At 42.1% G+C, this 26,983-nt stretch overlaps 3 protein-coding genes across 3 annotated transcripts; 2 read left to right on the forward strand and 1 right to left on the reverse strand.

The window, feature by feature from the left end:
• The first annotated feature begins 2,176 nt into the window (after positions 1-2,176).
• Positions 2,177-12,111, forward strand: pla2g15 (phospholipase A2, group XV). The gene is made up of 7 exons (XM_083763642.1): positions 2,177-2,506; positions 3,521-3,677; positions 9,429-9,547; positions 9,972-10,070; positions 10,204-10,428; positions 11,106-11,218; positions 11,506-12,111. Exons 1-7 carry the CDS (start codon positions 2,359-2,361, stop codon positions 11,905-11,907), a joined length of 1,263 nt encoding a protein of 420 aa, XP_083619768.1. The 5' UTR covers positions 2,177-2,358; the 3' UTR covers positions 11,908-12,111.
• Positions 12,112-14,154: 2,043 nt separating this feature from the next.
• On the reverse strand, positions 14,155-17,944 carry usb1 (U6 snRNA biogenesis 1). The gene is made up of 7 exons (XM_083763643.1): positions 17,480-17,944; positions 16,806-16,945; positions 16,103-16,286; positions 15,925-15,978; positions 15,423-15,528; positions 15,022-15,102; positions 14,155-14,463 (listed from the first exon to the last, which is right to left on the reverse strand). Exons 1-7 carry the CDS (start codon positions 17,671-17,673, stop codon positions 14,356-14,358), a joined length of 867 nt encoding a protein of 288 aa, XP_083619769.1. The 5' UTR covers positions 17,674-17,944; the 3' UTR covers positions 14,155-14,355.
• A 1,197-nt stretch (positions 17,945-19,141) lies between these two features.
• znf319b (zinc finger protein 319b) lies at positions 19,142-26,207 on the forward strand. Its single transcript, XM_083763008.1, has 2 exons — positions 19,142-19,256; positions 21,133-26,207. Exon 2 carries the CDS (start codon positions 21,423-21,425, stop codon positions 23,214-23,216), a length of 1,794 nt encoding a protein of 597 aa, XP_083619134.1. The 5' UTR covers positions 19,142-19,256; positions 21,133-21,422; the 3' UTR covers positions 23,217-26,207.
• Positions 26,208-26,983: the final 776 nt, after the last annotated feature.

Raw genomic sequence — 26,983 nt, forward strand, 5'->3', positions numbered from 1 at the left:
TGGCCATATAAGGATGCGGAGACAGAGGTTTCTCTTATAGGCCACGGTTTTACTTGAGACACATTTACTGTGTGCTGTACAGAGAAAACACATAGAATACAGAATTCTGTGTCAGCAATAATAATTATCTCCAATAAAATAAAATAAAAATAAATCCAAATTACTTCAATAATAAATCGTATAATGAAATAATTCATATCCAAATAAGTCATCAATTAATAATAATAATGATAATAATGGAGGCCTACGGTATAGCTTGAAAGCATAAAGTTCAATTTATATATATATATATATATATATAAATATATATATTTATATCGCCTGAGACACTCGTTGGTAACTGGAATGTCTGCTGCTCTGTGCCTGGTGGTTATCCTAGGGGTGTTGACAGGAGGAATGAACGCCTGGTCCTCTTGCCGTTTAGCTGGAGTTTGGACCTCAGAGTCGACCTGGGCATCGTCTTTGTCGTTCATGTTCTCCTCCACCTGTTCCTTTTCTTCAACCGATGACACATGGTCAGTATTACTGCGAGTCCTCCTGTTTGTTGGAGCCCTCTGGGTGGCCCTGCGTTTGGATGGGGTGGTCAGAATGGAGCTCCCCGGGAGACTGCTGTTGACTGCCGTCTCATCTTCAGGTTGAATTTTTGCAGGGTATGCCTCTTCTACGAGCAGGTGAGGCAGGAACCACAGAAGCTGTGTCCAGACCCTCCTCTTTCCCCCTGTCCTCCAGGACAAGCCAGATGAAGGTCTTTCGGGTCCTTGTACTGTAGTACTCCGTGTGGGTGTTGAGACGGCCTTACATAAAATAGCTCATATCTCAAAATAAACATATCTATGGTGGATTTTTATGAAACAAACACTTTGCAGATAGAGGATAATTCAAGCTTTCCGCACAGATGTTGGTGAGTTTTAACATTGTTTAATACAGAAGACTTTTCTGTTTGGATGTATGGGCTGCCAATGGTTGGTTGGTGTTATAAATCTGGAATTGCTTGCGGCTATCTGGCCCCTCAGGCCCATAAACTGGCCTTTTAAATCAAAGTTTGCCTAATGACTTTAAATATAGTGAGTCTGTTTCACTTGTATCACCTGTATTTTTTTTGTTCATGGGTCTTCAATAGGGGGGCCGGACCCCTAGGGGGGTCCTCAGAGTTACTACAGGGGGGCCGCCAAATCCTTTTACATTAACCACCTGAACCCTAGCATCCCTATTCTTCCCTATTCTACGGAACATTCCCGACACAACAGCCAATCACAAGTTTGTTGTGAACTTGTAGCATGGCTTTTTTCAACAAAGAGGTTTCGTGTAGAGGGGAAAAGCTCCCAACCAAGCACAGAGCCAAAGGAAGTTTACCAAGTATTGATGGTTTAAGTGGTTAAATGTATTAAATACACACACAACAACAAAAAACACTGATGATAGTCAATGGAGCTATCTATGAAGGGGTTTTTTTTTTTACACACAATTTTATACAATATAGTGGGGGTCCCTGATTCATTTCTGTCTCAGCTAAGGGGGGTCCTTGCCCTGGAAAACGTTGAAGACCCCTGTTGTAGTTACTGTAGTCTTTTTAGTGACAGTATTATAAGTAAGTATTTATGTGACAAAGCAAATAATGTTGACAAATCCAGATAATGTGAATTTGTTCATAGGGAAAGCTGCATTACTGCTAGGAATAGGATTGCTTAAGTACTTCAGTGTTTACAACTTGTTCTGCACCAATAACATCATCCACCCTCTCCCTTGTCATAACCCATAACTACCAGTACCAGTAGCCCAATAATGGCTGTTATATTAAATGAAATGTATGAAATATCACAGCCATTCTAGGGCTAAAAATACCAGCAAGGTGCCACAAGCACTGTGCCTTTTAAGGATGTTGTTATGTAGATCATGTGATGTTAATGTTTTATACTGCTGTCATATATGGACTGTGTTGTTGCATGTTCCCGTGAATTAAAGTAACCTTTATTATAAAAACAAAAACAAAACACTGGTGTTAACTGATTGTAGCGGTAACTTGCATCTCTGTTTTGGCTTCCTGAATTTATTTTTCTAGTATCTAGTTCTAGTGATTCCAAGAGTGTCATCTGAGGTTGACTACTTCTGAGTTGATTGGGAAACTAGTGAACATGACGCTCGATCGATTGCTCTGTAATCGGTTGTACCTTGTGACTGGCGATCATCGTCAACAAACGGAAACTACTCAGTGCTGCTCATTGTTTTACGCTTACAACGAGCGTGAGTCTGTTTTGTTTTGTGAGTAAATCGCAGCAGCCTTGTACTTATTGTCGCTTGGCTCCAGACGCCACGCAGTAAACGTGAGCATGTCGCTATGAGTGAAGAAGACTGGGGACCATGGCGAGTTGTTGCCACATGATGATAACCCTCTCTACGCTGCTCGCAGTCTTGTTGCTGTTGTCTTCGGCGGTGGCTAGGAGCAACGCAAAACCACTACAACAATGCAAGAACTGTCGTCAGACCGACAGACCTCCCGTGGTCCTCAGTAAGTGCATTGATGACCGTTGTCTTTGGTGTTAATTGAACGAACGAACGAACGTACTATTTTCATCTTGGGTTTCACATTCTCTTGCTAGGGGCGGTGTAACCATAATGTCTATGGGTGTAACTGTCTTGAGCACCATCCCCTAGTTAGTTAGACACCCTGATCTCAGCCAGTATTATTGGTCCAACAAACAGTCTACTTACTGTTCTGCTACATTAGCCATAGCCAGGGCCCAGGGATGGGGAAAGGTACTCTTGACTCTAGTATCATTGTACTTGAGTAAAAGTAGCAATAACACTGCAATATATAAATATTCTGTTACAAGTAAAAGTCCTAATTTCACTTTTTACTTGAGTAAAAGTACAGAAATACCGTATCAAAATGTACTTAATGCACCAAAAGGACAGATTATGTTTTATTGTAGTAATAATCGAAATCTACAAAGATGATGTGATGAGATGATGTAGTGTAGTGGAGTGGAGCAGAAGTAAAAGTATTGGAAATTGGAAGTACAGTACTCAACTAAATGTGGGCAGGAATACTCATGGTCTTATGATTTATTATACAGGGTTAGCACCCTGATCTCACAACATGCATTATATTTCCTCTCTAGGTTAGGATAAAATTTGCCTTTTCCTGACAAAGGTTATTTTAATTTTGCTATAACGTCTTAAAACCTAATCTACCCATAACTTTATCTAATGTCAATATGCCATTATGTGCTATTTCCCCACTCTTTCAACAAAAGGGCCTTTGTTTGCTTAGTTATAGCCAAGTTACAAATCTGTAAATCTGTTTTTGTATTAATAACTGACTGTAGTCTGAGGCAGCGAGGCGATGTGTATTTTTGACATGCTGGATGTGGCATCCATGTTTTTGTAACAGAAATCCCTAATTAGTAATTACTATACTATTACTATGCTATGTGCACACAACGTATATTACTGCAAATGTACACATTATGAAAGGTATCATATGATCAAAAACAGTAATAAGCTTTGCTCCTATTCCTAGTTCCAGGGGACTTGGGGAACCAACTGGAAGCCAAGCTGGATAAGCCCAGCGTGGTCCACTACATCTGCTACAAGAAGACCGACACCTTCTTCACGCTCTGGCTCAACCTGGAGCTCCTAGTCCCTGTAGCTATAGACTGCTGGATAGACAACATGAGGTATCTTGTGTAGTGTGTACAGTATGTGTACAGTACATGTACAGTATGTGTGTGTCTGGCGACTGGCTGCACACCTCTCTCTCTCTTACTTTCCGAGTCTGACTGCACACCTCTCTGTCTCTTACGAGGGTGAACTTGTCTGTCTTTTCTACTTTGACTGCCGTGTGCCGGCCTGTGTCTTGATTGTTTACTTTTAATACTGAATGTAGCTTTAATAAGAGACTTATTGTCGGTATCATCCGGAGCACGTCAGTCCCCGTTTCACAATGTGCTGGATAGCTGAGGTGGAGTGCAACACCTACCATCAGCTCCCAGTTACTTACCACACAACTTGCCGCACCCAAGGCGGCCTACTACTCATACACTGAGTTGGCGGTTCCCGGGATCGAACCCATGACCTTGTGGTCATAAGTTGAGTGCTCTACCGACTAGGTCGACTACCCAGACACTGAACTTTAATAAAACAGACAATCCAGACACCTGGACCAGAAGTGTGTAAATAAATCCACAAAAACATCTTTGAATTCCCTGATTACTTGACAAAGTAATCGATAGGATAATAGATAATTGATGGTTGCAGCGCGAATGGATATGGATATGACCCTGCTGACCAACGCTGTGTGAGAGTTATCAGTCTACACTAAATACACTAACCTTTGAACAAAAAAGATAAATCCACGTCAACAACATGCATCTACACATATAGGGAGATAAGGAGAGGGAGTTTGGGTTGAGAAGGACAATTCTTTTTAAGCTATCTTAAGCAAATAATGACCACAGGTCATGTAAGTTCGTAAGTAAGTTGGAATCAATCTTATGGTCGATCTTAAGTCGCTCTGGATTAAGAGCGTCTGCTAAATGCCTAAATTGTAAATTATGAATTATGGTTGGTATCAGCCGAGAACAAGGGTGTCTTATCAGTGATCTAGTCTAGACTGGGAGATGGATTTCTGTGAGGTGAAGCCTGACACCTAAAAGAACCTTTTCGGTGTTATTCGATCTGATGAAGATCGAATGAGATCAAAACGGTGACGAGCAATAAAACTTCAGATAGTTCTGTTTGTCTTGCACCTGGGCCACAGATGTGCGTGCACTACCTTCTTCCTGTGAAAGCCTAACGCCTACCATCAGCTCCCAGTACTTTATGGCAGGTCATGTTAGTTATACTCAAGACGTCCGTGCTACTCATGCACTGAGTTGGCAGTGCCGGTGATCCAACGCAGAACCTTATGGTTCCAACTCTAAGGCCATTGCTCTACCTGTCCTATACTGTACCTACAGACTAGTACCTCCAATATGGTCCACATATTGGAGGTGGTGTATTCAAGCTTTATTCAAACCAAACAAAGGTCTGAGCCCTGAATGAATAACACTTAACTAAAATAATTAAATAAACAGTTGACTAAAATAAAATGAATATTCAATGTGTCAAATTCTACAATATTAACCCATTCTGACCTGAGATCAGATTAAAAAAATGTCAGTCGTTCTTCGATTTTTCAAAAAATAGCAGACCTACAAGCTCGTATCGCGCCACTCGGTGGCGCGATATGAGCTTGTAGATCTGCTATTTTTCAATAGCTAAAGCATAACATGATGCTAACACCAAAATGGGTGCCCGGTCAGAATGGGTTAACATGAAGTAGCCCTACAGACTCAAGGAGGTGAAGTTGGAGTGATACTGATCAAATTCTAGTTCCTTTATAGACAAATATAAAGGAACTAGAATCACAATAGGCCTAGGTTACAGTTCCTTTTTAGGCACAATTACTGCTAATGTTACAGTATGTCAGATTTCACATTGTAACTGTCATAGGTGAAGGCGCGCTCTACTCAGGGAGTCAAGTTGATAGTCTCTGTAGCTGATGGGTGCAGATTCTTGAAGATCAGTGGAAAAAGGGAATATCCGCACTCTCTTAATAAAGTTTGAGTTTCTTTATTTCATGAAATCACACAGTCCACCTAGAGAAACGAACGCGTTTCGGCACGCAGGCCAATTCCTCAGTGTTTCAAAGCGCTGAGGATTTCACACAAAAAAGATTTCACATTGTCACATTTCTTACATGGCTTTGTTTGCAGATACTATGTCGCTCTGGATTAAGAGCGTCTGCTGAATGCCTGAATTGTATGTCTAATGAGCTTGTGTCATAAAAAGTGGTAAGAGTTTGCTGTAACTTTGTGGAACTAAATGTGTGTTACAGACTAGTTGCCACATTCAGTTCCTCCACAGATGCATGGGGCTGTAGACCACTAACAACCTGTTATCTGCCATTTCCTGTTTGTGCATACCTACACGTTTTTTGTGGCTTTTGCCTTTTATTTTATATTTATTATAGAGGGATGTCAGGAAATGGGGAGAGAGATGGGGGGGGGTGACATGCCGTAAAGGCCGTCGGGATCGGGAGTCGATCTGCCAGACACTGCCAGACTTAAAGACTTAGGGCTGTATTATAAGTACCAGGTCTTATTCCCTAACTTGAGTAAACTAAAGACCTGGAGGCGTGATCAATGCTCTTTGGACACTCAGAATAGCCAAATGGCATTGATCACGCCTCCAGGTCTTTAGTGTACTCAAGTTAGGGAATAAGACCTGGTACTTAAGACACGCAAAATACAGCCCTTAGAGCCTTAGACTACCGGCCAAGATGCCTGGACCGCTGAGCCACGGCCCAGGCCATACCTACACGTTTTTTGATTGAATACTTTTTTTCTTGATTGAATACTTTAACCCATTCTGACCTGAGATCAGATTCTAAAAATGTCTATTACATCCTGACAGTTTCATTATTAACCCATTCTGACCTGAGATCAGATTCTAAAAGTGTCTTCGATTTTTCAAAAATAGCAGACCTACAAGCTCGTATCGCGCCACTCGGTGGCGCGATATGAGCTTGTAGATCTGCTATTTTTAAATGGCTAAAGCATAACATGATGCCAACACCAAAATGGGTGCCCGGTCAGAATGGGTTAATAGTTTAAATGTAAACAGTAAGACCGGTACAGTAAGTAAGGCTAAAAGGATAACAGAAGTCCTGGGGAATTGTTTCCATTGCTGTCCTAGGTATTCAATTCATCAACACATGTATTTCTTCATCAATCACTCAATAGCCACACGTAGTAGGGTTGTCACAACTATTACATACTCGTCTAATTGCGATTATCTGAGGTAATTATTATGTCATAATTGTCATAATCATGTCCATGTTGAAAAATGTTCATACAAAGCAGAAATGGCTGATCTACAAGCTTACAATGCGTCACTTATTGACCTGTTGTAAGCTTGTAGATCAGCTATTTCCGCAGTAATGTAGAACATTTATACAAAATGCCCAAATGCCAGAAATGTCTTGGTACATTGCAGTTATTTGTTATATCTGCACTGTTCACTTTGTTATTACAAAGCCTAAAAGTCTAAGGCAAATGGAATTGTAATTTATATTCATAAAGTTCCAATTTCCAAAGCCCTAAAACACAATGAATTAAATCACAATTATTTGTGTGACAATTTATCACCAACTTAACCCATTCTGACGGGGCACCCATTTTGGTGTTAGCATCATGTCGTGCTTTAGCTATTGAAAAATAGCAGATCTACAAGCTCATATCGCGCCACCGAGTGGCGCGATACGAGCTTGTAGGTCTGCTATTTTTGAAAAATCGAAGAACGACTGACATTTTTAGAATCTGATCTCAGGTCAGAATGGGTTAATCAGACCAGTGTGTGTCCAGTGGAAAACCTCGTATGAATCTGATCTCAGGTCAGAATGGGTTAAATGTGTAATCGTGACAGCCAATTGAGTGATTGTTGCCATTGGGACATATGGCTGTGTTGTTTAAGATTCTTAGAACAGCTGCGTAGATCAAATATAGGGCAGGAGGTAACACGATGTGACCTGTAGTAAACTTTCAACTGTTTACCTAGAAGTCGGGCCAGAGTATGAAGAATCAGCCGGGACCATAGATCACAGAATGTTCTTCTCTGTTCTCTGTTTCCTAATCACATTTCTGTTTTTGGTTTGTGTGTGATTGTGCGTGTGGGACTTTAACCCATTCTGACCTGAGATCAGATTCATACAAAGGTTTCCACTGGACACACACTGGTCTGATGAACCCATTCTGACCTGAGATCAGATTCTAAAAATGTCAGTCGTTCTTCGATTTTTCAAAAAATAGCAGACCTACAAGCTCGTATCGCGCCACTCGGTGGCGCGATATGAGCTTGTAGATCTGCTATTTTTAAATAGCTAAAGCATAACATGATGCTGACACCAAAATGGGTGCCCGTTCAGAATAGGTTAAGGATCAGCCTTGACCATAGGTCACACAATATTATTCTCTGTTTTCCACGTGTGTGTGTGTGTGTGTGTGTGTGTGTGTGTGTGTGTGTGTGTGTGTGTGTGTGTGTGTGTGTGTGGTACTTCTTCTTATACCAGTTAGTTCTGACTTCACATTGTGATCGACTGAGAAGTGTTTTATTGAGATAACAACACTCAGACACTGCCTCTCTATAAATATGTCACCTTATTTATCTTTAGGCCTGTCACAATGATTACATAATGAATTGTCTTATTGCAATTATTTTGTTTATCCTTTCCATGTTGAAACATTTTCATACATTAAAAAAAGCTGAAATATCCTGGTCTCTAAACTGCCTCCCCCTGGCCAGCCGGGGCGCCTGATGGAGGGGAAAGGAACTGGTTGGAATAACGTGTTCCTTCCACGCGCTACGTCCAACCAGGGAAACTCCCCCCTGTCAGCTGTAAAGGAGCGACTTGGACACTCATGCACGAAGGAAGCATGAGTTCAAGTCCGGATGCTCTCCCCAGGTTGGCGGAGGGTGTGTAGAGCCCAGGATCACATTAGATAATTGACACAGGGGTGAAAAATGGGTTACGAAGTCGTGGGATAAGAATTATAGAGGGGAAAAGAAAAAAGAAAGCTGAAATAGCAGATTTACAAGCTTACAATGTGATGCATTGTTGCAAGTTGTACCCTTGTAGATCAGCTATTTCCACTATGTCTTTTAAGTATAAAAATAATGAAAATGTCAGTAATGTCTTTGTATATTTCAGTTATTTGTCATACTGTATGTACCCTGTGCATTTTTTAATTACCAGGCAAACAGAAATGTATTCTTTATTCATTCATTCCAAAGTTCAACGCCAAAAACACATTGTTAATCGCAATTATTTGTGAGACAATTAATTGAATTTTGTAATCCTGACAGTCCTATTTATCTTATTGTACCTGTAACCTAATGATGACGCTGTCAGAAACAATGCAATGTTAAGCAGCATCAGGAATTAGTCTTCTTTGTGGAACAACAAACTTCTATCGACACGCTTGTTTTTTACACATTGATTATAAAACGGGCATAATAATTGCAGAAATACATTTTAGGTTGTGCTATAACCAGAAATTAAATTAAATTGTTTGCCTCGTTCCTATGACTTCAACACACCAGTGTAACATTAACATTAACTCCCATAACTCCCAACTCCCATTACCTCCCTCTTGTGTATTATTGCTGCTTAAACATATCAATTAATTGTGGATAATGGATATGTTCAAATAATCAGTCCAAATCAAATAATGCTGTAAAGCTGCTAATTACCGGTAATAAATTAAAGATGTGAAATCTCCATCTCCATTATTTATATACTTTTATACACTTTTTCTGCACACGGGGAAATTGATATGAATGAATAAATAAAATCCTTTAAAGTTTGTGGTTTGTGTGTTTGAACGCAGACTGAATTACAACAGGACCACCCATCTCAGCTCTTCCCCACCTGGTGTGGAGATTCGTGTCCCAGGGTTTGGAAAGACTGGGACAGTGGAGTACTTGGACCCTAGCAAACACAGCGTGGGTCAGTTTGAGACCAAAGGCCTTTTCCCTCACCACACAAACGGTGTGGCAGAGCCAGAATGTTAAATACATATATATATAAATAGTTAAGCAGATTACCTTTATACGTCAATGTTCATTGGCTAGTGTATGTATTGACCAAAGGACTGTTCTTATTAACTATTAATGCACTTTGACTTTGTGAGCTTGTAGATCGGCTATTTCCGCTATCTTTTGAAAAATAGTATAATAATTTCTTTGTATATTGAAGTTATTTGTCATTTCTGCCCTGTGAAAATGAAGCCTAAAAAAACATACATTTGTTCCAATGTTCAATGCAAAAAAGGAGAAAAAAACACAATTAAACTTGTAATCGTGACAGCCATATTTCACACGTGTGCATGTGTGTGTTTGTGTGTGTGTGTGTGTGTGTGTGTGTTTTCTAGGCATGTATTTCTTTACTATTGTCGAGGCACTGGTGGGTTGGGGCTACACTAGGGATGATGACGTTAGAGGAGCTCCCTATGACTGGAGAAAAGCCCCTAGTAAGCGCGCGCACACACACACACTACTACTTCTCATTGCCAAAGCCTCATTTTTTCCCCCTTCCATCTACACTACAGTATGTTTCCTGAAAATGTCTTTAATATAATGTTCTGTCTCTGTCACTCTCCCAAGATGAGAATAAAGAGTATTTTCTGGCGCTTCAGAAGATGATTGAGGAAATGGCAGAGAAGGCCGGTGGTCCTGTGGTGATTATTGCCCACAGCATGGGCAACATGTACACCCTGTACTTCCTCAACCATCAACCCCAAGTCTGGAAGGATCGATACATCAAGGCCTTCGTCTCTCTGGGACCGCCCTGGGCCGGAGTGTCTAAGACCCTGCGTGTCGTTGCCTCCGGTAAGGGACAGACTGTCATTGTATTCTTGTCCCCATTTCCAGTACCGAGCATGCATAGTTTGCATACATTTTTAACCCATTCTGACCTGAGATTCATACGAGCTTTCCGCCGGACACACACTGGTCTGATGAACCCATTCTGACCTGAGATCAGATTCTAAAAATGTCAGTCGTTCTTTGATTTTTCAAAAAATAGCAGACCTACAAGCTCGTATCGCGCCACTCGGTGGCGCGATATGAGCTTGTAGATCTGCTATTTTTAAATAGCTAAAGCATAACATGATGCTGACACCAAAATGGGTGCCCGGTCAGAATGGGTTAATATTCGTGGCCCCTGTGTGAATATCATCCATCGAACCTGCCATTGAGAGACCCAGTGCTATGTAAATGGTGCATTTATATAGCACTTTTATCCAAAGCACTTTAAATAGATTGTGCATTACACACAGATCTAGTAAACCATGCATGGCACCAACCTGCACATCAGGAGCAATTAGGGATTCAGAGTATTTGCTCAAGGACACTTCGACTCTAACTCCGGGGGAGCCCGGAATCGAACTGGTAACCTCACGGTTCCCATCCGGCTGCTCTACCCCTGAACCACTGCCACGTCTTTGTGAAAGGATTGGCACGTTTTGACTAGAAGTTACTTGAATTTCTTATTTTCATCTCATTAGGTGATAGTAACCGTATCCCAGTGATCAGCCCATTAAAGATCCGTTCCCAGCAGCGTACTGCTGTCTCCACCACCTGGCTCTTCCCGTATGCCCACACCTGGCCCAAAGATCTGGTCAGTGTTTCTTTCCTTCCTTCTGCTCAATGACAATTTTAACTGATTAATCAAATTCAGCAATAAAATAAAAAAAGGACAACCATAGGGCTGCTTATTGTAAACACATGATGATCATGATCAGAGTAATGATAATGGACAGCTGATTTCACACCATTCGCAACAATGTTCCTGTTTTCAGGACCATTGTTGTTTGTCTTTTCCAAAGCATCTGGATGAGTGAAATGCAATTGCAAAGCAAAAAAACAAATAAAATGACGTGTCTCTCCCAACCAAACAACCTCCAGGTTCTGGTGCAGACACCCACCGTTAACTACACCGTGCTGGACTACAAGCGTTTTTTCACTGACGTAGGCTTTGAGGACGGCTGGCTGATGCGGCAGGACACCGAGCCCCTGGTGGCTGACCTCACCCCTCCCGGCGTGGCCGTTCACTGCTTGTATGGCAGCGGCGTCCCCACCGCCGAGACCTTCCAGTACTCTGACAAGTTCCCCGACGTAGAGCCCACTGTGGTGTACGGGGACGGGGACGGAACGGTCAACCTGCGGAGCGCCACCCAGTGCCGGCGGTGGGTAGGGCGCCAGAAACAGCCAGTGACACTTCTGGAGCTGCCAGACAACGAACATGTAAACATGCTGCTGAACGTCACAACTGTGGCTTATATCAAGACTGTACTTTTTTCCCCTTGAAGCTGGCGGACTTGAGTTACTTGGCTCACGGATTGGAAGACACAGCCTCTCTCTCTCTCTTTCACATACACATATACAGTAGAGAGCCATATGAAGCCAATCATATGATACATACTGTAGTGTAGATGGAGACCTGGAAGGACAGCTCATCAGATTTTGGCTGAATCCTATCTTTCTATTTTGAGGACATGTGATCTTTACTGCGCTAGCCTCAGTAAAACATGTCAGATGTTTTTCTAGTAAAAGCACGCTCCCGACAAACAATGTATTGGCAAGTGTTGTCAGATTTTCACATGTCGTCCTCACAGAAGAATGATGGGATTCTGGCCGTTACACATTCACAAAGTTGCCCTTTAACTGCTACTGTAATACTTTATGCCACACACTGACCAGGAAAATATATTTGACTATTTATATATTGTCTTTTAATTTAAACGTTATAGTCCTAATGACATAAGTCATTGTCAATTTTTTTACTGTTGATCAAAATAATAGATTTTTTATATTGGTGTGATTTTTTTTAAATAATCCCAGATTTTATCTTATACATCCTTTATGTAATGATACATACTGTAAGTATGTATCATAGCAAAACCCAGAGTGCCATGTATCAATAGGAAAACTTGTTTAGCTTTAGTCGAAGCACATCTTTCTACCATGTCCAGTACAGTAGTCTCCAAGACCACTTGGATGCAACCATGTGGAAAATGTATGTTACCAGAAAAAAAGGAAAAAAAAGTTAAATTATTTTATATCAAGAAGACAGTGTTTTATTTTGTCAATTATGTTTTGCATTGAGCCAATTTGGGATACAGGTCTGTGATTCTTTGCTTTCCATGTTCAGTTTTATAACATAGTTAGGTTACTGAAGGATTTGAACCATACGATCAAATATGTACGTTTTGTTTTATATTTTATTTCTTAGATATGAGAATGTAGACAGTAGAGAGAGATGTGAGAACCTGGTCAGATTTGAACCCGGGGTCCTCGCAGTCCACAGGTCTGTGCACCAACTGGTTGAGCTACCAGACATGCCAAATATAGTTAATAACTAGACTGAAAATGTTTTTTTTGCAAATAATGCACTCATTAAATGACCCCTATGAAATCCTCAGGACTGAAATCAGTCCCCAGGACTGAGAACTTTAAGCCCTGAGACTATTACTCTATTGTTAATGTTTATTAACCTCAAAAAGTAGTTTGACATTCACATGTGGCACTTTCTTCACAAGGCAAATGAAAGAGGAGCCTTTATTCATCCATTTAAAGCAGTTCTGTTTTATAGGATTTGTTTTTTTCCTCATTACGGAATACAAAGATCAATGAAACATAATGAAGATTATGCTCATGCATCCTACTGTTCATTACAGATGACTCCTAGTCTTTCTATTTTGTGATTCAACAACTCTTTCCCATCACATTCCTCCAGTTCTGCTTTTCTACTTCTATCTTTTCAATCTAGAATATTAATGAAGATGGAGCCAGGACTTAAGGTATGTTTAAAACACATTTCCTGTCCCTGTGTCAGATTGTACTGTGCCATTATGTCCTTTGTAGGCCAGACCACGGTCATCTCTACTGGATATCACTATTGCTGAGAACTATCAAGCTATGTGCTGCCTTCTATTAAGTCAAATGTGATTGCAATTTGCAAATAATACATTGTACAAATACTTGTATCTGAAGGGGATGACATGAATGGGGTGCATTCACCCATATAAACAAATGATATGTATCCCACTGGTTAATTATAGATTTTAGGAAGTTTAAGGTGCCACTGGAAACCTTTGAGTAAAACCTGACTATGTTAACATAACCTCTCCGTCATCCATTAGTGCTGCTCAGACATAGTCAGGTGTAATTGTGTCATTGTTTCAGTCGTAAGGCTTGTGAAGGTTTAAATGCAAATATTCTGTAGTCAAAATATAGCCTGCATTGGTTCTATACAAGAAAGTAACGTCTGTATGTATGTAGAAAACAACATTTGGAAACATAATAAAGCATCCATATCCAACATACAAATGTTTGATTTAAACTTGATTCTCTTTGGTTGTTGCACATCAAAGATGTATGAGAAGGATTATAAGGCGTTCCTGCATAACCTGAATTCTGTTCTACAAGGTCTTATTAATGTGTTAATTCTAGATATGCATTTTTAGGACACAACAGTTTACGGTTTTCTATTTCTTATATATATATAATTGTTTTTATTGTTCATACCGACAGCAGTTGTACAATAAATGCAGTATCTCACAGGGAGAGCAAAGAAAAAAGGAGGGTACAAAAATGTATATATCTTTGCCTTGGAGGACAACCCCACACCCCTTCACCCGTCCCTCCTACCCGACAGTGACACTTAGGATTTGTTCCATTATAAAAAAATATATATATTAAAAATGTGCCCTGGTAGCAATTCTGACTGAATTGCCTGTAGGTCAGGCCTGTTCTCTAGAGGGAGTTGCTCAGAGGAAAGCTGAAAGTCTTGTTTCCCGCTCTGCAGCGCAGCTCCTGACAGTCCAGTAGGAAGGTTCCTTCCGCGGGGTCATCAACTAACGTCTGAGCAGAAAGACAAATCTGTAAACTAGTGTATACTGTATGTATGTACAGTATACTAGGTTGTGCAGATGTGTGTATAATGTGGTTAGTTTTGATTGAGGCCAAGACAAGCCAGCATAGTCTCTACTGAAGAACAAGTAAGAAGAAGAAAACAAGGAAAGGGTCAAATTGAATTATGATTATAAAAGGTTTTCATTATAATGGTTAGTGTAATGATCATCAGGCTGTTTCCCACGTTATGCACGAAGGAACATTATATCATTGTATTCTTTTGACACGACATGGACATGGTGTCCAAGACAATTACTGTTAAGTCTCACAACTTGAGGGCAGAAACCTGCTTCTAGCCCATTACTGGTACTGTAACTTTGGATTTAGGACCGCCAGTTTAGGAGGAAAGATGTAATGGTACTGTTAATCAAACAGTTGCTTGCCATTCATCACTATAGTAGGACCAGAGTCCAGACTGACCACCGCGACGTGAAGTCATGTTGTAGTTTTCTGTGGTCTCCTTCACAGAACACTGGACTATGAATAGGCCTTACGAGGTCACAGTACCTGCAGTTCTTGAAGACACTCTTTAATCTGCTCTGTCACGTCTCCAACACACCAGGCCAGACTCACATGGAAAGATGGATTCTAGGAGAGAGGGAGGAAAAGTAAAGTAAATGGACAGGGAAAGTATGGCACCTGTACGGATTTAGTTGCAAAAAAGAACCAGATTCTTGTAGTCTAAGAAGCGATCTGAGACTCCCTGAGTTGGCGTCGGCTAGTCCGCGCACTCACATTTATGCTTTTATTTATAGGAACGTAGACTGACAGGAAACGTGGAGAGAGATGGGGAGTGACACGCCGCGAAGGTCGTCGGGATCAACATTTGCGGCCCATGTGCCCGGACCGCTATGCCAGTGGCCCGGGCCTTCTTAAGCCTGGTTGAGATGAGGATCAGTTACAGTTACCTTGTAGAAGAGGTCCAGGCGGAACTCTTTCATAGTTCTGTCCACCACTCGGACCAGTTCTAACAACTGGGTATGTGCAGTAGACACTTCCATCCCCAGAAATGTCCTGACAGACGCAAAAAAGATCACACAAACATTGTCAGTACTAGTCAGGGAATCAAACATACAACACAGACAGGGAACTATTCCTCTGCATGCATAACGCCCTCCCGGTGAAAGTTGTTGCTGGTGAAAAGAAGTGGATGCTGGCTGACTACATGTATACACAGAGGAGACAGGTGGTCTACACCCTCTCCAAAATCAACAGTAGGGTTTTACAGTAACAAGAACTAACAACTCAATTTGGGAGACATTTTAAAAAGAACAAATACTTGATCTAAATAAATAACTAAATAGATTCTTATTTATCCAGTAAGTCGCTTATTTATACAAATTATGGTATAACAACAGGATATAGAGGAGGCTACACTGTATAGAAAACTCACAAAGGTCTTGACTGTACCTTGTCCTCTCAGCATTGGAATAGACTTTCAAGCGTCCCGCTGAGCACACAAACCTAGCAACCACAACCAAAAACATTTGCTATTAAAACAACTCTGACATAATTATCAGTATGATTTGATTGATTTCTCCTACTGTTAAATTGGAACTCCATATGATGGGTAGGGAGGGATACCAACTTGTTACAGTGGGCCAAGCCTTCCCTGAGGCTCTGTGTAAACGGTTGGATCCAGTGGTGTCTCAGCACTACTGTCTGAGACAGGCTGAGGTGAAACTCCTCTTGTTTGGTGAGAGCCACTCCGCGGGTCTTCACTACCATCAAAAGCTCCTCCAACAGGTTCATAGACTCCTCGTCTGGAAAGTCTGATGAAGAGAGAATAGATAGCCATGTCAATCGCTACAGAGAGAAGTAACTAGAGGGCATCTGAGCATTGCAACACGGTACCATACCGCTTACTTACACCATGTGTCCTTTGGGACACCATATGGAAATTCTTGGCTGATACTGATGTTTAAAATAACAATTTAGCCGATACCGATACATGTTTATTGAGTTTTTGTTGTTTTTATTTCCCACTTTTGTGCCAGGGAAACAAAATACGCATCTTCAATACAAGAAATAAATGTTCAGAATCTACAGCTTGGTAGGCTGCAGATAACCAACATACCAACACAGCCAATGCAAAAATGTATGCTAATATCAACAACATAAATATCGACTACTGCCATCGGTTAATGTCAGTTTTACCGTATTTGGCGATACCGATATTGAGTGACCAATACATCGGTGCATCCCTACAATTCAATGAATGTAGCCTATGCATGTTACAGATTGTACATTTGTACGTGTCTGTCAAACAGCATAATTATGAATCTTCTTACATGGGAAATAGACATATGTAGCCCAGTTTCCTCTCTCATGTTTGAAGGAGCGGAGTCTTCCGCCATGACAGGAGCTGTCTTCAGTCAGTTGGTCCTCCTCATCAGGGAACATGGCCAAGAGGGACACGGGGAGGGGCAGCCTGAAGGAATGACAGCTCAATGAGATTTGTCCATTAAAGCTTTCAACGTCAGATAATTATGATACTAAAGCCAATCCACTTTGGTAAATAGATCTGAGTTGTTGACTTTGAGGTTGGTGCACTACAGACAGTGATGTCCTGTATTTAATAATTAGATAAATTAGGAGTCGGGACATTCCTAATTTTCCTTTCTGTAAAGTAACTTTGGATACTTAGAAAAGTGCTACATCTGAGGTATTATTAAAGACACACACACACACACACACACACACACACACACACACACACACACATATCCAGAATAATACCTCAATTTTAGCCGCAATTTGCAACTCTAGATTTTTTTTACAATGGCTACCTCAATCTATACGTACATGACAATATTATATTAGTGCGTTTGTCGTCGTTGACTACAATCAGCCCGGTATAACTCTTTTATGATTCATGAATGGGCTGTCAACTTCGATGCAGATAGCTTAAGATGCTTATTGCTTAAGGCTAGAAGACAAGTCAACCACTAACGAATCGACACACCTCGTTTTGGGGGCCTGTTCCTCTTCTGTTTTGAGCCGCTTCCTCGCTGAGCAGCTCCTATCATCATCACCATCATCATCTTCGGACTTTTTACAGGTTCCTTCGTGTCTATTACTTTTATCATTATTAGAAGCAGATGCTTGACTCACAGACTCATTCTCCTCTTCAGAGCTGCTGCTGTAGCCAACCAACATCGCACAACTTTTGTGGTGTATCAAATAATGTTAAGGATTTTCGATTAAATTGTATTAAAATGTGTGGCATATAAACAAATAAATAAAAGTGGTACTCGCCGTAAACCAATCATATTGTCGCTTGACTCGCTTCCAATGACAATCTGAACTGCTTTATCTCTTCCGATGTAAACAACCTGTTGTAATGGTAATTTATGTCCTACTGAAACAACACCTACCACGTAAATGAGTTCCACCTTAGCGCTGGTGCAACAAAGCCCCATTGTTTGCCGGTTTAAGACATAAAAATGTCAGCCAAAGAATTTTTTATGTTCTTTTATTTTTTATATATTTTATATTTCCACACATCATCCTTTCCAAGTAGTGTAAATATGTCGTGCATCGTTTACAACCCTTTTCCATCCAGTGTAATTAAATGTCTTTTTTAGCAAATTAATTAACGCACAATTAATGCATTTTATATATCTACAAAAAATACACAATTACACAATATTGATTATTGTACTGTAAAATGGTGTTATTTTGTCGGAGTGCTTGATGAAAGCCATCCTGACTGGTAGGTTCCGGGGTGTGTTGTGAGCATGCCAATTAAACGGTGGTATACTTTAGCTGCGCACCGGTGTCGCGCACCGAAAATAGCAGATCTACAAGCTCGCAAGGCGTCGTGGTACACTGATGCTACACCGCGTGAGATTGTAGATCTGCTGTTTTAGATTGTTTTATTCATGTTCCCGTGCCCGGGCAAACAGCTCAGCCAGCTAGCATTGTTGCCATGTCTGCTTATTATAAGCGACTTTGGGCTTTGTTTTTCTGTAAAGTTGATTCTAAATATTTGTGTTTCATTTTCAAGTCAAGAACCCCCCCAAAATGAATATATATATTTGTCTGCGGACCCCCATCTTACCGCTCGCACAGACGGCTGCAATTCGAAACTGGACCATGAAAAGACCCTCTTGTAAACAAGTGTAATACTTTATGGTGTCGTCCACTCACAGTTGACAGTTTTTGTATAGAGTTGTACTTGAAATGTACTGTAATTCTGCAAACTGTATAAATACCTCTATGATAAATACTTCAATCAATCAATCAATCAATCCTATTTTTGAGTGGTGCTAGCCAATCCTATACGCAGCAATGTGTTTTTGTATGTATGTCTGTCTCTGTGTCTAAAGAGTAAAAGTTCACAGCAAGGCCTGGATACCATTTTTTCATTTGAACAGAAAGGGGATGAGGTGTGGGTGTAATATGTAGGTGTTTGATAATCAACTTCTTTCATTTAGACCAGTGGGTGTTACTGTTTGCAATTTTTTAATCCAATATGTAGTGTATGTAATGTATGTATGTATAGTATACTGTACAGATAATCAAATAAGGACGAAGGGCTCGCTTCTTTTGGGCTTGTTTTTCAAATATGCTTATTTCTATCACACAATCTGGCGACCCCGAGAAAAAGGAGGAGGAGGAGGACGGACGGGACGGGTTTTTGGGCCTTGGCTACAAAACATACGACGATTCGCCGAACGGCAAGATTTTGGAGGGGAAAATGACCAGCCGCTTAAAACCATCCTCTGTGAATTCTCGAGGTATGCACCTACAGACCGTTCACACGATAATAAATAATATCTGCAAGAGTCCGTTGCATTAATTTTCCCAGGTGCTGATTTGCTAACAATAGCTATTTTCTCTTCGCTTTTAGCTGGCAATGTCGGCTAATGCTAGCTGGTTTAGCCACTTAGCAGCTAACCGTAAGAAGAGCCCACTTCGCTCCGAAAAATGACGCTTCCTTCCTTCCACGTCCCGCTTCAAAACGTTTAGCATTTGGGCATTAATGCTCCAGTCAAGAGATGGCGAAATAAGATGTTAGAACACTGAATCTGAAGGACGAGCGAATTGTATTGTTTAGCAGGGTTGCTATTGCTAACCAGTATAGCTCTGTGCTACTCGCAGTGTTGATGGATGTTGCCGATGCCGAGTCGGACCGGGCTTTTACGCACAACAGATCATGGAATGGATATTGATGTGCTTACAGACGCTCCGAGGCGCTGGTCAGCAGTTTGAAGATGATGAGCAGATCCTACTTCTGTCACTCACATCTGAGACTGTGGATGATTGAAATGATTGATGTTTTGATGATCAATATGCTGAATGTCTAACTCATATTATTTTTGTTCGCACAGAGGTGCTATTGAGCAAATATAAACTATGCGCGGGCAATAGGTTGACGGCACAATAAAGCTATCCCCCCCTCCCTCCCTAAATTGTGTGTGACCCACAGTGTTTTCTGGCTCTTTCTGTTGGGTTGCCTACTAATGATTCTACTGTAAGAGGATAACACTAAGGCATATCGCCGTCAGGCTTGGTGGCCTACTAATGGCACCAAGTCAAGGGCTAGGACAATGGGACTAGTAGAAAGCTTTTATACAACAGGTCAGGCATTGAAATTATTAGCATTTGTGTTTTTCGATGTGTAAGCTATAGTAGAGGCCAATAACATGCAATTTCAGTTTGCAGTTGATTGGAGTTTGTGTTCATGGCGTATGGCAGTTATTGTAATGCATGGGCTCCTGCCTCCTCACACACATTTTGGAAACTTAATTAAAGGCCAACCTGGGAATCTATTCCGTACATTTGTTTTAGCCTCTGCACCACTAGCCCCTTTCGGGACCCTTATCGTTTCTGAAGTTTGGCCCACGGTAGGGTCCCTGAGTAGTTATTCCACTCTCCATGGGAGACAGATGTACATAGCCTCCGTTCACGCCGTGCTGCGCTCCACTTGAGTGTCGTTAAGATGTTTCAAAGATGTATAAAACGGCTATAGGAGACCGCTGCAACGTGTATGAAATGGCATTAAGCGCTGATGCCATTAAGTAATTTTCACTTCCCAATGGGAAGTCAAGGAAGTGATTTGAAAAATATGAATGATCCATAGATTACGTGAGTAATGATTTTTGTGAGTTTTGGAAGACTGAGATCTGGTATAGTACCGCCAATTTGAAAACAAGAAAATGACTGTCATAACTGCCAGGTGCAACAAGCTCTTGTAGTGCCCCATTTTCGTTGGTTCACTCACTGTTTTGTTATGGCTTTCCTGTAGCTCCAGTTAGCTCATAACATTAGCTGCTGTTGCCACTCGCTCTGCATTGCGGCGTTCAGAGTATAGACATATAAAGTCTTGGTCTTCCGGTTTGGCAGAGATAATGATCACTGTTTCCTGTGCATTACTTGGTTTACATTGTTAAATTCTAGGTTGGCTGAACGTTTGCTTTAACCTAGTGGTTATCCAAGAGATCTGAACTATTTACATCCACAATATCGCAATCATTTGGTTGTATGTATGAGCCGTCATGTCTCATGTTACACCCAAATCACTTTAATGGCTACTTACTGAATTACTCATTTGTTTTTGAACATTGATGTGCTGACGTACGTTTGCTTTGTCTGGTCAATTTCCCCATACAGCTATCGTTTGAAGACCAGAGAGCAGAAATGAAAGCAGTGGATTTCCCTCCAAGCCTGGCCACACATCCCACCTCGACACAGTTGTCCTCTGTGCATTGCAGTTTCAGTTGTTGAATTCTCAGTCACAGCCCTCTGTCAACGTGCACCTCTTCCAGTTCTTCAGCAGAACTCACAGAAATGGCAGAGTGAGATCTTCTCATCTTGATGCTCACTGAAGCCTTCTCTCTCCCATTCTCACCCTAGTTGGAGACACGCCAGTTGCCAAACTGAATCCCTACACCAGAGCCCGCATGTCGGAGGCCTGGCAGCAACATGCCGTTGCTCCGCCTCAGGTTGTTCATACGATCCCGCCAGGTGCTGAGAATGCGTTGGGCTGTGCCGTGTATGGCATTGTGCTGCAGCCAGACCCTCCGTCTCTAGTACAGCAGCAGGCCCAGCACAGCCAACACGGTCAACATGTTGGCCAGCAGCACGGAGGACACAGTCAGCAGCAGCATGCTCAGCAGTCGACCTTGCAGGTAGGGACGGAGGGAGGCCACAAGTGTGGGGCGTGTGGGCATGATATCTCCCATCTGGCAAACCCGCATGAGCACCAGTGCATTGTCAGTCAGGACCGGTCTTTTCAGTGCACTCAGTGCATGAAGATCTTCCACCAGGCCACCGACTTGCTGGAGCACCAGTGTGTTCAAGTAGAGCAAAAGCCATTTGTATGTGGGGTATGCAAGATGGGCTTCTCTCTGCTCACCTCTCTGGCCCAGCACCACACATCCCATAACAGCACCAATCCACAGAAGTGCTCCATCTGTGAAAAAACCTACCGACCCGGTTCCTCTGGCAATACGCCCACGTCCTCTACAAATACCCACTCACACAGCGAGGACAGGGCGACGACCAGCGGCAGTTCGTCCATATTACCCTTTCCCTCGGCCAGAGACCGACCATACAAGTGCCCCATCTGTCAGAAGGCTTTTAAGCACCTGTCGGAACTGACGCGGCACGAGCGGGTGCATACAGGAGAAAAGCCGTTTAAATGTGACACCTGTGACAAAGCTTTCAGTCAGTCGTCTCATCTAGCACACCACCAGCGCACGCACAGCAATGAACGCCCCTTCAAGTGTGCCGTGTGTGAGAAGAGCTTCAAACACCGCTCCCACCTGGTGCGCCACATGTATGCCCACTCCGGTGAGCACCTGTTCAAATGCAACCTGTGTGAGCTGCATTTCAAGGAGTCGTCTGAACTCCTTCACCATCCCTGCCACCCACAGGGTGCCCGCCCGTTCCGGTGTGCCACCTGTGGCAAGGGCTTCAAACGCCCTTCTGACCTGCGGCAGCACGAGCGCACACACTCAGAGGAGCGGCCCTTCCACTGTGACGAGTGTCAGATGAGCTTCAAACAGCAATATGCACTGGTCAGACACCGACGCACACACAAAGACCCTACTGACCGGCCATTCAAGTGCAACCTATGCGACAAGGGCTTCATGCAGCCCTCTCACTTGCTCTACCACCAACATGTCCATGGCATGGACAACCTGTTCAAGTGTGCCTCTTGCCAGAAAGAGTTCAGCCAGTCGGGCGAGCTGCTCAGACACAAGTGCGGCGAATCGGCCTCCAACTCACCCGACAAGCCCTACAAGTGTGATGTGTGTGGGAAGGGCTACAAGAAGAGCTCGACGTTGCAGCGCCACCAGAACTCCCACTGCCAGGAGAAGCCGCTGAAGTGTTCGCTCTGCGACCGCCGCTTCCTGTCGTCGTCTGAGTTCGTCCAGCATCGATGTGACCCGACACGCGAAAAGCCGCTCAAGTGTCCTGAAGCGCTTTGCGACAGGCGCTTCAAGTACACATCTGACCTGAACCGCCACCGACGTGTGCACTCCGGGGAAAAACCCTACAAGTGTGCTAACTGCAACAAGGGCTTCAAGCAGCGAGAGCACCAGGTCAAGCACCAGCACACCCACGCGAGAGAGGGCCAGTTTAAGTGCGTGTGGTGTGGTGAACGCTTCAGCGACCTAGGTTCTTTGCAGGATCACACTGTGCAGCATACTGCCGAGGGAGGTGGCTATCCCGTGGCCGCTTGCATATAGGGCCAAATCTTCCTCCGAGCTTTGGATATGGTTCTAATGAGCTGCCGTAGAATGAACCATGCTTTCCCCCAAAACCCTGTATTCGCCTTGCAGGTTCGTCCCTCACCCTGACCTTTTCCCTACTCGGACAGGGCTGTCTGTTGCTAATCCGTGGACACTTGGCAGTTCTGTGTCAAGTCCTCCATGTTCGACTACCCTGCCTGAAGGCTAATACCCGCCCCCTTGTTTTTCCTAATCTATTCCTTCCTCACTGCATCCCTTCCTTCCTTAGACACATCTTATCTTACCTGTTACCTCCCCCCTTTCCTCAGCACCAACCATCAGACAGTTGATGCAGATGAGGTTTGAATTTAAAGGGGCAAACTCTGTTATGAATCATACTTACTGCCAACCAAGTCTGACTGTTTTGTACAGAAGCAGCTGCCATAACACAGGTTTATCGACTTGCGTGGCTGGATGACGAAACCAACCATTGTTGTGTTTTGTAAATACATTTGTAAAATTTAGTTGGAGAGGAATCCTGGTGGAGCCTCATCTACCTAAACTGATCAGGCCAACCTGAGACTGTTGTGACTATTCCTAACGGGGTGGGGTGCGGGGGGATTCAATAATTTTTCTGTCCCCTTTTTCATCTTGTACTGCTCGACTCTATTTTTATTACCTGTCTTCACCCTCCTTCAGTGTCTCCAGTGCTGACGGACTCTCGCTGTTAGTATCCCAAAACGAAGCTGTTAATCTTAACACACATAGTATGTGTTTTCTTTGGTTATGTGGAGGGTCTCTGGAAAGGTTTTTGGTTTCGCATCTCTCCAGCTGTACCAAAACAAGTGTATACATTCAAACAAAAATGGACTCCCCTTGACCTATCTTCCTTCTCACCCCTGCGGGCTTTAGTATTTTTATGCTTTTTATGTATGATGAAGTACCCTGTATGGCCCACAGTTTAGAAGTGTTTTGTTGTTTTTCTATTATCACATGAGGGGGGAAAGGGGCTGTATTGTGCTTTTGTGAAATAGTTATAAGATGTTTGTGAGTGTATGTGGATGTTGATGTGGGCCACAATAACTGTGGCGTCTCTAGTTCTTACCAAAATACCCGTATGAAGCGACACCCAGTTCCAAAAGTGTGGAGACTAACCAACCAGCCGAAGTTCTTGTCATTAAACAAATGTTATGGTTAACATCAATCTCACTCATCACTAAAGACTTATATAAAAATATATATATTTCACACTAATTTACCTGTCATATCCCTGCAGAGACCAGTGCTGTTAGGCTATGTGTATTGAGTTTGTCATTACATGTTCTTTCAGCCTCTACATATATGGATGTGTGAGTTGGGTATGTTAATCAGATTAATTTGAAACAAAAACCTGCATTTATTGACCTTTTTTTATATTCATGCTAATTTTTAACATGTGCAAATGTTTTTGTTTTTATGTTTTTCTAGTCCCAAGTAGTGATTGTATTGGTATGTTGCAGGGTATTCTAAAAGAGCACCCTTTTATGTGCTTTCACTGCTCGCTGCTTTGCTTTTCTGTGGTGGAGGAAGAGGAATGAAGATGGAATTCTGTCAAACAGGGAAATCCAGACTGAATTGTATTAGAAATGTAAACCGTTTTACACAGCTCCCCCCCCCCCGTCTCACTAACCTGTTCCACCAGCTGTATTTTGCAGGGTCATCCTGCATCTCATGTGCAGACTGCAGATATTTTTTAGTTTTGTAAAGAGTTCGCACTAATGCAGTGTTCAGCTTAGTATTATGTTTGTTGGGGTGGCCCTGCACCAGCATTAGGGATACCCACCACTTAAGGTTTAACACTTTTAACATTCTAGTTTAGACCTCAAGAAGCCTGGAGTGCCAACTGGACCACGTTGGCAATGATGTTCATTAATCCTTCTGTTATGTTTTATTACTTAAGTGAGTGGGGGTTTTCAACAAGCTTTTTTTTTCTCCATCCTGTTTAATGGTGTATTTCAGTCCTGGTTTGAGTGCAGTATTGACACGTGTTTTATATATTAAAAAAAAACTAAGAAGGCAGCAAAAAGTTAACATTTGACATTGTTTTATTTTTTGCCTTTTTAAAACGGGACACTGATGCCTCTGTCTACATTTTAGGCAGCTCTCCTCTTCCTCATCTGCCTTTGTCCACCTTCATCACAATGAACTGAATGAAGGGTCAGACCATTGTATCAGTCACCTTTTAGTCTGTTTTCTTAATCTGGCATTAAATATCAGAACAGTTGGGAAGTTAAGTGAGAAAGTACTGTATATTTTTTGTTTTCACATTTGTTTATATTTTGTTTTATTTTTTTAATAGTCCTTAAATCTATACAAATATCTATTCTTGGACGGAGAGACCAGGGCCTTGGGGTAGGCTGAAGACGTGTTCAACCTGCTGCTCTGGTTGGGCAACAATGTCAGCTAATTATTCGTTTTTTAATGCCAAATTACTGGATGGATTATCAACACCAAAAACATGGAGTAATGGATCTGGGCTGAGAAGTTCTGATAAATCCAATGGGCAATTTGGGGCGTCGAGGGTGGGAACGTCCCTTCTATAAGCACAAATTGTAAAAATCCACCCTCAGTAGCTCCCACCCCTCAGAGTGAGCTACAGCTTTTATTGGTGATGTTGTAGTGTACCATTCAATGTCATGTTAAACTGAAACAAATCAAAACATTTTTTATTTAACGGTTTCCCCCCCATTTGCCTCCCAGACCCTGGTCTCTCTTGATGCTCTGCATGCTTGCTGTGTTAGTTCCTGTATTCTGTCCCTGGGAACCAGTGCTGCTCCCCTCGTGGCGCTGGTGCCTCCTATAGCTTTTTCAAATTGTACTGTAGTTATGTGGATGATGTAGTTAAAAAGAAGAAAAAAAAACATCGTGCCGACGTATAGTATGTGTACATTCATGCTAAGATTCTGTATGTATGTAGCATTCAATTACACACAGCACTAACAAATAAAACTTTTTTCATTTATAAATTAACATGTGCCATGTTAAATTATTGGTTCGCAAATCCACTGTAATACATTTTTATTGAAATAGTCTCGGACAGTTTTGTGTACACAAAATTATTTCCCTGGGTGAAATAATATATGGGGGGCTTCACTGAGAACAAATTTCCTTACAAACAGGTTCTCATCTCTATATACATTACCCATACTGATACATTTGTGTACACTGGACAGATTGTGCTAAAGAAAAAAATGGGTGATCATTCTGAAGATGAAGACACAATTTGATTTGCTCTAGCATTGACTCAATATGTATTGAATACATCCGCTCCCGACCGGATCATAAACACGGAATAGTATGCCTCCCAGCCCCAGGATACTCCTACTGTATTGGTACCTACTAGGCTGCAATATTTTGCGTTTTATATCTGGTTCTGGGATACCATACCAGGATTCACTACTGATTGTTGACCAAATTCAATGATATGAGATGGGAGGTCTGCAAAATGTCATATTTGGCTTGGCTGAATAAACAAACAAACAAGATCATCAATAATATCACGACACTGGACAAGACTCAGCTGTCTTTCGGGCAATGTGGGAATTTAACCGCTATCTCCTGAACAGCAGATGTAGCTGTTTCGCCAATGGCGAATTGGATGGGGGGGACCTATTGTAAACAAGTGTAATGCTTTATGGTGTCGTCCACAGTTAACAGTCAACACACTTGTATTGAGTTGTGCTTGAAATGTACTGTAATTCTCCAAAACTGCGAAATTAATTTAGTCCCTTGTTTGTGCCGAATCT

Source organism: Protomyctophum parallelum, assembly GCF_964188405.1.
Source record: "Protomyctophum parallelum genome assembly, chromosome: 4".
NCBI lineage: Eukaryota > Metazoa > Chordata > Actinopteri > Myctophiformes > Myctophidae > Protomyctophum > Protomyctophum parallelum.